This window comes from Neltuma alba, unplaced genomic scaffold, assembly GCF_004799145.2.
Source record: "Neltuma alba isolate B1F8T4 unplaced genomic scaffold, ASM479914v2 tig00006011_pilon, whole genome shotgun sequence".
Lineage (NCBI taxonomy): Eukaryota > Viridiplantae > Streptophyta > Magnoliopsida > Fabales > Fabaceae > Neltuma > Neltuma alba.
Window position 1 is genome coordinate 24,967 of NW_021634316.1, and position 12,616 is coordinate 37,582.

General features: G+C 35.6%; 1 protein-coding gene across 2 annotated transcripts; it reads right to left on the reverse strand.

The window, feature by feature from the left end:
* Positions 1-599: 599 nt before the first annotated feature.
* Positions 600-12,040, reverse strand: LOC114749299 (putative methyltransferase NSUN6). Of its 2 annotated transcripts, none has more exons than XM_028937795.1 (12): positions 11,850-12,040; positions 10,945-11,332; positions 10,130-10,277; positions 9,824-9,961; positions 8,668-8,730; positions 7,094-7,215; positions 5,780-6,020; positions 5,045-5,259; positions 3,876-3,976; positions 2,782-2,863; positions 2,372-2,433; positions 600-1,350 (listed from the first exon to the last, which is right to left on the reverse strand). In XM_028937795.1, the coding sequence occupies exons 1-12, from the start codon at positions 11,969-11,971 to the stop codon at positions 1,233-1,235; spliced, it is 1,800 nt and encodes a 599-aa protein (XP_028793628.1). In that variant the 5' UTR covers positions 11,972-12,040; the 3' UTR covers positions 600-1,232. The 2 variants fall into 2 exon arrangements, with proteins under 2 accessions (XP_028793628.1, XP_028793627.1); XM_028937794.1 differs by having other exon boundaries at positions 5,045-5,262.
* Positions 12,041-12,616: the final 576 nt, after the last annotated feature.

The window sequence follows — 12,616 nt, forward strand, 5'->3', positions numbered from 1 at the left end:
CGGTCAAGCTTGCTTTTGGAGTTGTAATAGCGTAAATGCAACGAACAGACTTTGGATTGGATGCGCAAAATACCACAGCCACTCACTCACTTGTCCCCTCAGCCATTGCCTGATCTCACCTCTCCTTTGTTTATTATCCTCTTTCCCTTTTATGAGGTACCCCTTCATTTTTGAAGGTACTCATTTTACAAGTGACAAATTTTCAAGCATGTTCAATTTAAAATTTTCATAGTTTACTGTTTGTCTCACAATAACTCTCAACGTGTTATCCTTAACTCCCCGAACTCAATCACATAAATACACTTATTATTAGAATACATGCATACCGATGTAAAGTAAGCTAAAATGGGGGCACCAATGTAACTAGAACAAGGGGAGTTTGAAAAAAGCACTTATTTTTACGTAAATCAAGATAATTCTACTCACATACTTATTTCAAATATCATAAAACTACTTCCAAAAAACTAATCAAAACCATGTTAATAATTTTCTAATATTCGCTACTAAAGGGCTTCAATAATCTGCAAGTTCCTGGTTTCTTGCATCGATGCATAGAATGTGTGCATGTGGCTCTCCCTTACAGTAGCCAAATACAATAATGACAGAACAGGTCATTTTCTAATATTCACTACTAAACGCCTTAATAAGAATATTACAAGTGAAATTCTTTTGAGAATTAACGCTACATGATTTGGTTACTCAAACAATTCCCTCATCTTTGCTTTACAAGTAATTCTTATCAAAGAGTCTGTTAGCAAACGCTCTGAAAAACTGCGACCAAGTCTTGTGCTTAAAAAATCTCCTCGACCACCTTCAGTGGCATTTCTTTTTAGGGTATGAAGTGCGGACCAGATCCAAAGAGAAAGCTTCAGTAACATGGAGCATATGTAACTTGAATGCTCTCAAATAGTAGAGAGGATCAAGTTCCGATAACAAGTTATTAGCATGAAACTATTATTATTACCTTGCATGCTCTCGCTAGTTATGAGACCTTTTAATAATTACATTTATTTCTTGGGACTCCATAGTAATTCTCCCTCAGAAATAAGGGGCGAGACCCATTGAGGAGAGAATCTCACCCTTGTCTCTCTTTTTACCGCATCTCCTCCATTACACTCCTAGAGCACATGTCGCGTCATAATTAAGAGATTTCCAAAGTCCGGTGGAGGGCCAGCTCCAATGGCTATTCTGAAGTAAGATGGACCCAGCTACCGAGGGTAACGCTCCCAAAGTCACATGGTATCTTTAGATCCAACAGCAAATTTAGCAATGAAAAACCCAATTGTGTCAAGCGGAGAGGATGGGTCAAACCTCTGCACAAGTTCTTCCTCACCAGGTCTTAACCACTCCCTATGCACGGAAAAATAGTAATTATCAGCATTTTACTATGTTCTTGAGTTTGATAGTATTATTATATGGTGTAAATGTTAGTCAAGTAGATACCGGGTCTCATTAAAACCCAATAAAAAAAACCTACAACAAAATATTGGGCACGAATCTGATGCAGTAAGGCTATTGATGAAATAAGATTACAAACATTTCACTTACGAAATTCCCAGAGAAAGGAACCAATATAACATCATTAGGTGGCCCAATCATCAAGTTCAATAACAATTTAACATCACAAGGCAATGGAAATAATAAAATAGTGTTGAGGAAAATCTATGTCATATGTGCGTAATCGTTAGTACAGCATGTAGATGCACACAAGACAAAACAACCAATACAGGCCACAACCACAACTTCAAGCCAAAGGTTGTAAGAAAGCAGAGCTCCTCCATCTAAAATTAAGCACTATATCCCAATGTTTACTAAGACACAATTACCGGGAAAATGAATGTTTTCCCATTTGTTTGGTCCTCCTTTCCTCCCTAATTTATGCTCTCCCTATTTTCCCAACGATATAAAAGGATAAAGTTTGACTTCGAATATTAGAGAGACATGGACATGCAATGGACAGACTGAGAAAGCAAGGAAGCAACGGAGTGATAGATATAAGGAGAGGAGAATTTGTAAACAAAGTCAAATGCAAGAACATAAAAGGGTTAGAGACAGTAACATGTCTATTACTCAACTGTGATCAACCCAAGCCTAACTTGTCTAACTCATCTCTGATTCAAGAACAATAAAAAATCCCCACATAATTTTCCTACCCCATTGAAAAAGTTATATCTTCAATAGCTACAACAAAAGATTTTAAGATGCAATAATTTCCTGCAAATGTCATTTGTTTTGAATACAAGGGTAGGAAAACCATACAGAAAAGAAACAGAGCAGTAAGCTCTTCAAGCAAATATTAATTTGAAACGAAGCAAACAATATCACTAATAAGACACGCCTGATTATCTTTAAAATCGAAGAAAGTTCTTACTCTACATATCCATCAGGAAATTCACAGCGACCAACCAGTCCAGGTCCTCCAACTCTAGGGTTCTGGTACAAATCAAATATAAAATATTAATAACTCAAGCAATATGAAATTATGTCGAAGGAAAACTAAATATCAAAGTTAAATCTAAATAAATACATTTTTATTTACCAGACAAGACTACACACAGAAAATTATTACAGATGCCTAGCATATTTAAGAGGCATCACCGTTCACTTAATTATATACCTTTCAATTTTTAAACATAGATATTTCAGGATATCAATCAATTTTTCATGATACCAGCATATCAATCAATTCTAAAGATTAATGATTCAGCTTTAGATTTCAAGAACCCTTATCATGTACACAAAGGTAAAAGAAATACAAAAGGTGCATATATCGTTTCAAACCTGTGGGGCCAATGACAGATAATTGTATGTGTCCAAAGCATATCGAACCAATGCTTCATTCTCACCAGGATTTATTGTACAACTAACATGTAAAAAATGAATAAAACATTAACAGAAAATAAAACAGATAAAATTATGTGCATGCTGGGAAACTGAATTCTGCAAACATAATGGTTTGACCGCGGCAAAGGCAGCAACAAACTTTAAGATAACTGACAAACAAATATTTAAATCTAGAATCCCATGGACACACAGTTTAGCAGCAAGCACAACGTCTGAACCAGGAGCTAGGTGGTTTACAATAATTTATTTAAGGCTACCACTATAATGCAGTTCAGAGAAATAGTATACACAGCCAGAGGGAGGGGGGGGGGGAAGCTCCACCGCATAAGAACAGACACCATGGGCTTCATGGGTCAAGAGATACAAATTTTATTAAGCCAATTCGGGCATCTTGGTGATAAACTGAGAGTTAAAATTGCAGTACCTAAAGGATCAAAATTTTCAAGGATCTTTCGTCCAGTGAATGAGTTCATTTGGAATGTATTGCCTTTGGGGTTACCCGCATTAATTGAGCTTAACCAACTTGGGTTTAGAGGATAACATCATAGGAATATTGCTATCTAAGTTTCAAAAAATTGCCTGGCCGTGCTATTCTACGGTAATTAGACGTTGTCCATACTGAATTGAATCATGTGAATCATTGCATGTCGAGTTTTTAGTCTATTTTGAGACTTCTTATCTTCCTACCTTTTGTATGTCTTTATAAAATTTCTATCTCAGTAGAAACAAAAGAAATTTAGTATGCCCGTTGTAAATATTCTCATGCTTGTAGATAGAATCATAAACTAACAAAAAATACTTCTGAAAATCTTTAATAAATGCAGAGCCATTCCAGGGAGATTGGCACTCCAATTCATTATACTTATCACTTGCACTAGTGCATTGGCTAACTTATATCTCTAATATAGACGCATCAACATGAGTGAAATTCTAGAAAATACAGGATCAGAAGGAGAGATGAAAAAGTAGTGACAATGAGGTAAAAAATCTATATAGCAATATGACAAAAAATACCATATATCAATACTTACGTGGAATACACAATTACTCCACCAGGACGAGCTAATTGAACAGCCTGGTCAAACATTCTCCTTTGGTATTTTGCGTGCGCTCTTAAGGATTCAATTGTTTCCTATCATAAACAAAGAGTTGCGGTCACTACTGTCTTTTGATATTCACTATTGATCAAGGTGATCACAGATATTAAAACATAAAACTAGCATAAAGAAAAAATGGTATGCAATGTTGGTAAGTTACAAATCTCTATTTAACCTTTTTGCAAAATATCTTCACAACATACAGCTAAGATACTTAGACTCTTTCAGCATAAGGGCTTGCAGACAACATTTTGAATGTCTAGGTAATCTAGAGACAAACTAGATGAGAAATCCAAACAGCTTCAAGTTCCTAAGAAGTTAAGGCAGAGAGAAATGATATTGCCAACATTATAATCTAACAATTCAGGCACCAAACATAGCATATGAGATACAGACCAAAACACAAATTGGATTATAAATAATAATAATACATGCATAACTAAGGGAAGGCCATAGGAATATGGCAACTTCACATTGCACTAGCATACTTTAATTGTTGGTGTAATGGATTTCTTATTCTTTTAAACTAGAATCAAAGACGCCGTTTAATGACAGCCCATAGCATTTTCTGGGTACCTTTGGCTAATTTCACTGCATAGGCATTACAACAATCGCATACAAACATTCATCACTGCTACACTATCCTCCAAATAATTTCAGCTTTATTGTTGCATATCCAAGTGCCCATTGAAGATTCAAGCATTGACAAACATGGCTTTAATTAAGCAGATAAAAGCAAAGGATCCAACTTTCCAACCCATACCTGAAGGTATGCAGGTCTGATATGTAAATATAATAGAAAGGAGGAAGTTAGTTAGTATTAGTTAGTAAGTCCTTACGTCTATAAATAAGGGGCCAGCTAATTAGACTGGCGAATAGCTTTTAAGTGAAGGGAATAAGTTTTCCCTCCTCTCTCTCTCTCTCTCTCATTCTTCTTCCCAGACTTATTCTTCCTCTCTCTCCTCTAATTTCTATACAATACCTTAACGAGGTCTTTATTCCCATCAAAATATTCATTTATGTATTTCATAATGGTCTCCATGCATGAATAGATATTTAGATACAAGCAAATGCAGGACTTCAATTTACAACTTCATTCCTACCTCTCCAGCAAATAATCGAGGCCTTAAACCAAGGGCAGAACAAGGAGCGTCAAGAAGAACTCTATCAAAACTGTTAGGAGGAAAACCTTTTGACTTCTCAACCCTCCCACCCAGGGACTGATTTCTTCCAGGTCCATTTCGCTCCCTTCGCATACTCTTCCGGATTTCAGCTTTGCTAGCATATGTTCCTTTCTTTTCCTTTTCATTGTTATCAACTGCTGGATTATTTACAACAAATTAATGGATGGTTGAAAGAAAAATAACGTTCACGTCAACAACAACTATGAAAGAAAGAGAATAGAAAAACCACAATGTATCAACAATAATATCAGACATAAAATAATTCAATGATTCTGTATAGATTGTTAATGTAAACACCATGTCTCAACAATATTGAGCCTTGTCATCGGGGAAAAAAAAAAAGAAAAGGATCGGCTTGCCAGTGATGGATCAGCAGTCACATGACATATGCAGGGTGCAAGAGTGTGCGCGCTGCTTTCTGCTGCCTTTCATTTATTTTTCTTAGTTTTTTTTTTTTGGGGGGGGGGGGGAATTGAGTGTGTGCGTGAGAGGAGGAGGAAGGGTCTGTTGGTTGGATACACAACAAATTCCTAAAGCACCATATGTGCATCCATCTTCTAACCTAGACAACAAAATGCACAGACAAAAAAATTGAATCAAATTACTAAAGCCATTAATGCAATAAATAGCCACTAGAAGACAGGCCGTACCTACCATTTTCCTCCACGGTCTTATTAACATTTAACCAATTTATATCACTAGATGGCATTCTTTCAGCATTTAAAATTGATGAATCAGGAACTTGATCTGTCACATCATTGTCAGCATTGCCACAATATGAACCGGTCAAATTATCTGGTTCATTTCTTCGGCAAACAGCTTTAAGAGCATCTAATTTATAGGTCTTTATGCAACGTAATCCCATTTCAGCTGCCAATTTCTGAATATCCATCACCTAGACAGCCATCGAACATAAATAGTTTGAATTGAAAATTCTTAAAACACATAATTAAGACAAGAATGAGAACAAAATAGGAATATTTTGAACACAATCATAGCATTTCCAGTTCTAACTGGAGTCAATAGAGAGCAGTTATGAGCCAGGAGTAAGTAATTCTGTAACAGGCTGTTTTGCCAGGGGAAATACATGTTTTCACTTTCCATATGGCTGGGGACCCTCTTCAATTTGCTTCAAGCGCCGTTGAGTCTTGAGTTATAACTTCGTTAGTAGTTACTGAACTAAGAGCTTCACTAAAAGATGATATCATCAGAATTTACATTTTTTTCCAAAAAAAAAAAAAGTAAATGAATGCTTTAAAAATTTTATATTGAATATTAATATTTAATGAAGATCTAAGCAAGGATAATTCTGTGTCCATAAAAATACTAAATTATGAATTAAAACTAACTTTTCTTAAGAAATATTTACCGACAGTTTATAATTTTTTAAAGAATAAATTCACAACACACACGAAGATGTGTATATATAAACAGAATTTACTATTTTTGCTATACCTTATTTGAACAATACATATCGATACATGCAAATGCACATCTTATATTGAAAGCCCAACTAGCTTACTGGTATACGACATGCAACTGCTGCCAAGGGACCCAAGTTTAAGTACCTTGGAAGCACCTACACTTCCTTTTAAGGCTGCGTAAATTTTATCAAACACATCATGCAGGTAAGAACATGGATAAATCTAAATTCCTTTTATGAATTAAGTGATGCCACAAATATAATTTTAGTATCAAGCAAAATACATTCCATGATAATGCTCAATATGAAGAAACCTAAACAGAGTTCTGAATTAGATTTCAAGCCCCCTGATAATTATGGAATATCAAATTACGCACAACCAATCACAGTATAATAATAAAATTATATTCAAATAAGAACCCCGAGCTACTGAAATTGGCTCTACCAGTGATTATCAAAAGTTTACACGTAATATATGGGATGCTATCTTGATCATTAACTAATCAAGTATGTTTTGAGATCTATCAAAAGCACAGAATTTTCACCTTGTTATGAGATCTATCAGCTGCAATGATCTCTCCGTCATCTTTCATAAGTATTGCAATTGCAGTTGTTTTCCCTCCAGGTGCAGCACACATGTCTAGTATACGCTCTCCCTTTTGTGGATCTAAGAGAAAGGATGCAAAAATAAATGACAGATAGAAAGAAATGAGTCCCGGACAGAGATAAGATAAGCCAAAGAACAAAGAACAGTATTTTGATATGTATAAATAAGTTTCAAATTTATAATTATAAATTAACCACAATTGTAAATTTTACAAAATAATTCTCTAAATAGAACAAAATATAAATGAAAATCCTCTTCTGATCAATGTTGAATACGTATAAATGTTTTTTTAAAATCAAAATAGCAAGTTTTTGATGGAGCTGAAGATTCACAGAAGATTTACAAGTCTTTTCCTCAGACCTATAGCAGATTCTATAGGAAGGGAAATGGTGTAGGAAAGAGTAACACCAGGGGTCAAGAAACATATCCCAAGGTTTTTAGCCGTAAGGATAAAAAGGTGATGCTGATAGACAAGTAAGATAGGTCAGTAGGGGTAAGCATCCTTTCTACATAAGGAAGGGGAGTTCAGACTTTTGGGAGTGAAGTAAGGTTTGTTTTGGAGAGGGCTGCGTCTCAAAAGCCAGTGTTGCTTCTATGTTTTTGTGATTTTGTAATGTGTTGACGTGTTTTTTGGTTCTGTTTCTTATATTTCTGTCATTATTATTTGATTGTAATTGTGAAATGTGGGCGTATGAGGGATTTGGGTTCGTCTTGAATCATTATTTCCCTAGTAATCCAGACCGTATTATTCAGTTATAGTATTATCAACGCCACATTGTTCGTAGTCTATTTCCGGCTTATTGTTTGTCAAAGCTTATTAGAGTAGAGGATTCTACCAGTTTCCGTTCTCAAGTCATGTGCCAAAGGGGTAAGATGACACGTTTGATTCCACTTCAAGCATTAATGGAGCAATGATATATTTGTCACAGGTAGTTGGCTCACTTGAACCAGATGGCTTTCACCAAAACCGGTTAAACCGCCGGGTTCAGCTACGTCCTGACTTGTTTATGGACTCCCAATTATCAAGTCGGAGAATGTGGAGTGTGGACTGGCCCCAGTCCAAGTCTAGTCAATGATCATGATAACAGAGGGAAAAAAATTCACGAATTCAACTTTATCGGGAAAAGTACACATGATTATGGACAGAGCTTGTTTAATCAGCTGACAACTTACATTTGAAAATTATAGATTTCTAAATATCCAACAAATAAAAAACATCAGAACCAACTGAATAAGCAGATTAACATTCTATGTTTATTCAAAATAAAATTGCTTAAACAAAGCAAAAAATAATTAAGTTCATGGTCCTAACTATCTTAATAATCCTAAATGAGGAGTTTTGCAGAAGCACATCTATTGAGATTGTCTCCAAAGACTTGAAATAAATTGTGCATATGAGAAGAGTTTAGTAAAAGCACTTGCAATCAAGGGTATAGTAGAAACCTGTAACTTTCTAAACGACTCAAGAAGATGGGGCGAGGGGGGATGAGACCTAGGCTGTAATTTATATACCTAAAGCATGAGCAGCAATAATACTTGGCAGGTTTTGAAGAAATATTTCTCCCTCAAGCAAATCTGCAAAACCAAAAGGAAATGATTCTGCAGCTATCCACATACAGTCAAAAATGTAAGCACTACGCAATGTCTATTTGCAACACAGTGCACATGGGTGCACGTGCTTAGAACACCAAACAAGTATTAGTAATTATTAGTAAAAGAAAAGGAGGGAAGGAATATCAACCACAATAAAGCAATGACCAAAACAAGCCAAAAATGAAGATGAATGCTGAGAGATAAGATCCAAATGATATGCACTGCTTAAGTCACAACAGCAACAAATATTTATCCAAGTTCCACCAACAATCAGAAACCTTTTGGTTGCACAGGCTAGACAAAGCCTCCGCTCCCTCCACTAGCCAAATAAGAAACCCCCCTAGAACACCTTAATTCATAAAACTCACACTTCTTCAACATGCATAGCAAAAGCCCTTTTTTTTAAAAAAAAAAAAACGTGTCTTAACCAATGGTGAAAATATCCAAGCATCAAGCTTCCAGAAACCCAGAGAACTAATTATCAATGTTCTTTATTTTCACTCCCGACAGAAAAAGACAGCCTGAAACTAAGAATCCAAAAGCAGAAGAAATTTCAACAATCTCCATGCCAAATGCAATCCTATGGCTTCTCAACCCCACTAATCAGCTGCAATCAAAGACATACCACTAGACAATAGTCTCTTGTATAAATTAAATAAGCAACATCATTCTATAAGATGATCTCGATCTCAACCTGATCATGTGTGACATTATGAAACCCATAAGATCAGAGGTGAAGAGGTCATATTCCAAACAGAGAAAAATAATATTATTCTGTTCCTTCCTCCCTGTCATCTCTTCTATCCTAATAATATCATTCTTGTAAGCAGAAAAAGGGAGGAAATGAGGGCAAAAAAGCATATTAAACTACTGAAATATAGTTACCAAAAAGAACGTATAAAAATGAATCTTTTACAGAGTCCTTGCATGAATTATGAATATCAAGACTTTATCATGCCAAAATGCCATAACGATGGTAAAAACATGAATCAAAATATGTGAAGCAGCAATAGAAAAACTACCCCCAAAAAACTGATACAATACAATATATTCTATAGAAAGAAGTGTGTTTTACTATGAAAAGATGGAAGTTCATATACTCTATCCTTTATATCCACAGCCACTCCTTTAGAAACACGAAACATTCCAGCCCTTGACATCATCGTTGTTCCTTGGCCAATATAGAGCCCACTCCGTTCAAAATAATAAGGATCTGTAAGATAACAAGACATGGAAACTTCATCATTCTTATTTTATAAAAGAATTCAGTTTTATTTCAATGAAATATTTTACCGTCAACAAGCATCTAGCATTTCAGGGTCAAATAAAGAATAGGCCTCCCAAATAATGTTCAGAATTGAGATAGAAATACAATCCCTACCTGCTTGTGACCCTTGTAGTACAGTACCACGTGTCATACCAATACCCCATCCACCACTGACACCTGGCTGCTCCACAGCAACTGAGACCGCAACTGTATCTCCTGTCTCAACATGAGCACTGCAAGCCATTACACCAGGAACATATACCTGAAAGAAAACAAACACAAGGAACCAATTAAAGACTAGCAATCCATCATCACACTGATGCATCCTAATTTATTTCCTTCTACATGATTCATTGACTTGGATGGCACAATATACTAAGAATAGTAAGAAAATAACAGAACAATCAAAAAATAAGTTAATATTAATATCTTTGTGTGTGTATTAAAGATATCTTAAGCTCAATTTCGCACTCTCTTGGTCCACAGAATACAAGTTAATTATTTTACTCTCCTATCTTTTCTTTCTCACCAAATTAAAATATTGATACTTGGAAAAGTATCCAGTGAGTCTAATATTTACTGGATGAAAGTCAAATCAGCCAAAAGCAAAGATAACATTATCAGATCCTGATTACACTTTTTTTTTTTGGGGTTGTGCCAGGTTGTGCCCAGCACTCAAAGGGACAGGGAGAAATTTCATTTTTGCTTACTAAATCAACCATGCTCAAAACATTCAATAATAGGCGCAAATGTATCAGAAGATGTGGTAAAAACACCCTTGGGACACAGAAGCTCTGATGCCCATGATGCTTACAAAAGACAGAAATATGATAGTAGCAGAAGACAACATGAAGAAGTCAAAGAAACCACAGTTTTTAATGAGGCAAACTATAGGAAGTTACTAATTTTACAGAAGGGAAGTTAATAACCTGGGCACCCCGAAGAACTGCCTCGGCACATTTCCTGCTAACAAGGACTTCCTTAGGAGGTCTATCATGTGTATAATCATAACTGATATTGTGCGGTCCCGAACCCTGAACAAGTACCACATAATCTAGGCCCGGAATCTGACACTTCGAGACTGAAGCAGCCTGTAAACACGTCTTCAAAGGATCAGCCTTATCTTCCGTTTGTCCCAGAGTTATATTTCCACTGAATTCTAAATCCTGGATATCACTGGCTCCACTTGAACCACACTTTGAGTCCAGATCATTATCAGATCCCGATTTATTCATTACTGATTGCAGCTTCTCGATAACATCGTCACTTGCAGACCTGAGCGTATTCACACGAACACAAGAGTAGCAAGACGGGCGCCTAAAAAATATATGCAAATTCTAATTACCACCCAAATTCAAAAATTTTAAAAAAAAAAAAAAAAAAACAAGACGACTTTGCTGTAACTAAGCAGCATAATGAAAGTTTAAAATCGCACCCACGCATATAAATCATAAAACTTCGTGACAGAAGCACGTTTTTCCCGACAAATAAAGCTCTAAAATGGCATCACAACATCAATGGCGGGCATCTCAGCTCTCAACAACGCGATCATGAAAGTACACTAAAAATGATGCCTTTGAACTTGATGAAACAATGAGCCTTGAACCAAGAACTGAAATTCTCAAACAAAACTTAAAACGGAAAAACCTTAACAACCAACTTTCCTTGTTTTGCTAGTAAATGAGTGCTTTACATGTTTAGCTCCAACTAAGAACCAGAAAAAGCTGACACAGAAGGTGCAGTCCGCATTTCAATCAACATATATACTGCTACGCATTGCAATGGAGGGAAGAAGAAGTGTTAGGAGTAAGGAGGGGGAGAGAAAAGAGAGTACGTTAAAGCTTTAGAGATGCGAGAGAAGTGGTCGGAGCCATAAGCTTTGACGAAGTAGTCATAAACTTGAGGGTTCCATTGAAGAGTTGGGTTGTAAGAATAGCGATTTGATAAATCCGCCATGCGATCGAGAGTCACAAGGTTCGAACTTCGGTGGGCTCTGCAACTGTCAAGGGTTTTAAGCAAATCCCTCGCTTTCTTCATTCAAAGAAGCCGAACGAATGAGGCGCGGCAAGATGGCTAAAGAAAGAGTTTGGTAGCCCCTATTGATTACTTAAAAAAAAAAAAAACAGTTTTACCTAAATCCAAGTATCCAACCAAAATTCAAGGCCAAAAAGTATCCAACCAAAACTAATCTTACATGTTGATATTCTATAGTAAAATCATTTCTTAAAAACTTATTATTTTTTAGTAAAATCATTAAAAAATAAGTACTCTTAAAACTACTAAATCACGCATCAGTAATTTCGAAGTTCAAAATATCAAAAAACTATAATGGGACCGATTTAGTATTTTGAAATGTTACAAAATGAGGTCCTTCACTTTTTCGTAATAACTTTGAAGGCTATTAACTGGGGTAGTTTTTTTGTTCAGTTATTATTTCTGTTTTTAGAACTGTAACAATTATTCTCATTTAATTATTGACTGTTCTAACTTTGTTATGGGCCATTTTTAATCCAAAAATTTAAAAAATGTATTAAGAGCTTATGAAAACTCTGTAAGCATTTTTATTTAATTATTTATTACTCTAGTTTTACTATTTATTAT

Coding starts and splice junctions, on each gene's coding strand:
- LOC114749299 (XM_028937794.1), bottom strand. CDS start 11,971: ATGGCGGATTTATCAAATCGCTATTCTTACAACCCAACTCTTCAATGG. Junction 5,263..5,779: donor TAAGACCGTGGAGGAAAATG/GTAGGTACGGCC, acceptor TAAATAATCCAG/CAGTTGATAACAATGAAAAG. Junction 1,351..2,371: donor TTTCCTGATGGATATGTAGA/GTAAGAACTTTC, acceptor TTCCGTGCATAG/GGAGTGGTTAAGACCTGGTG.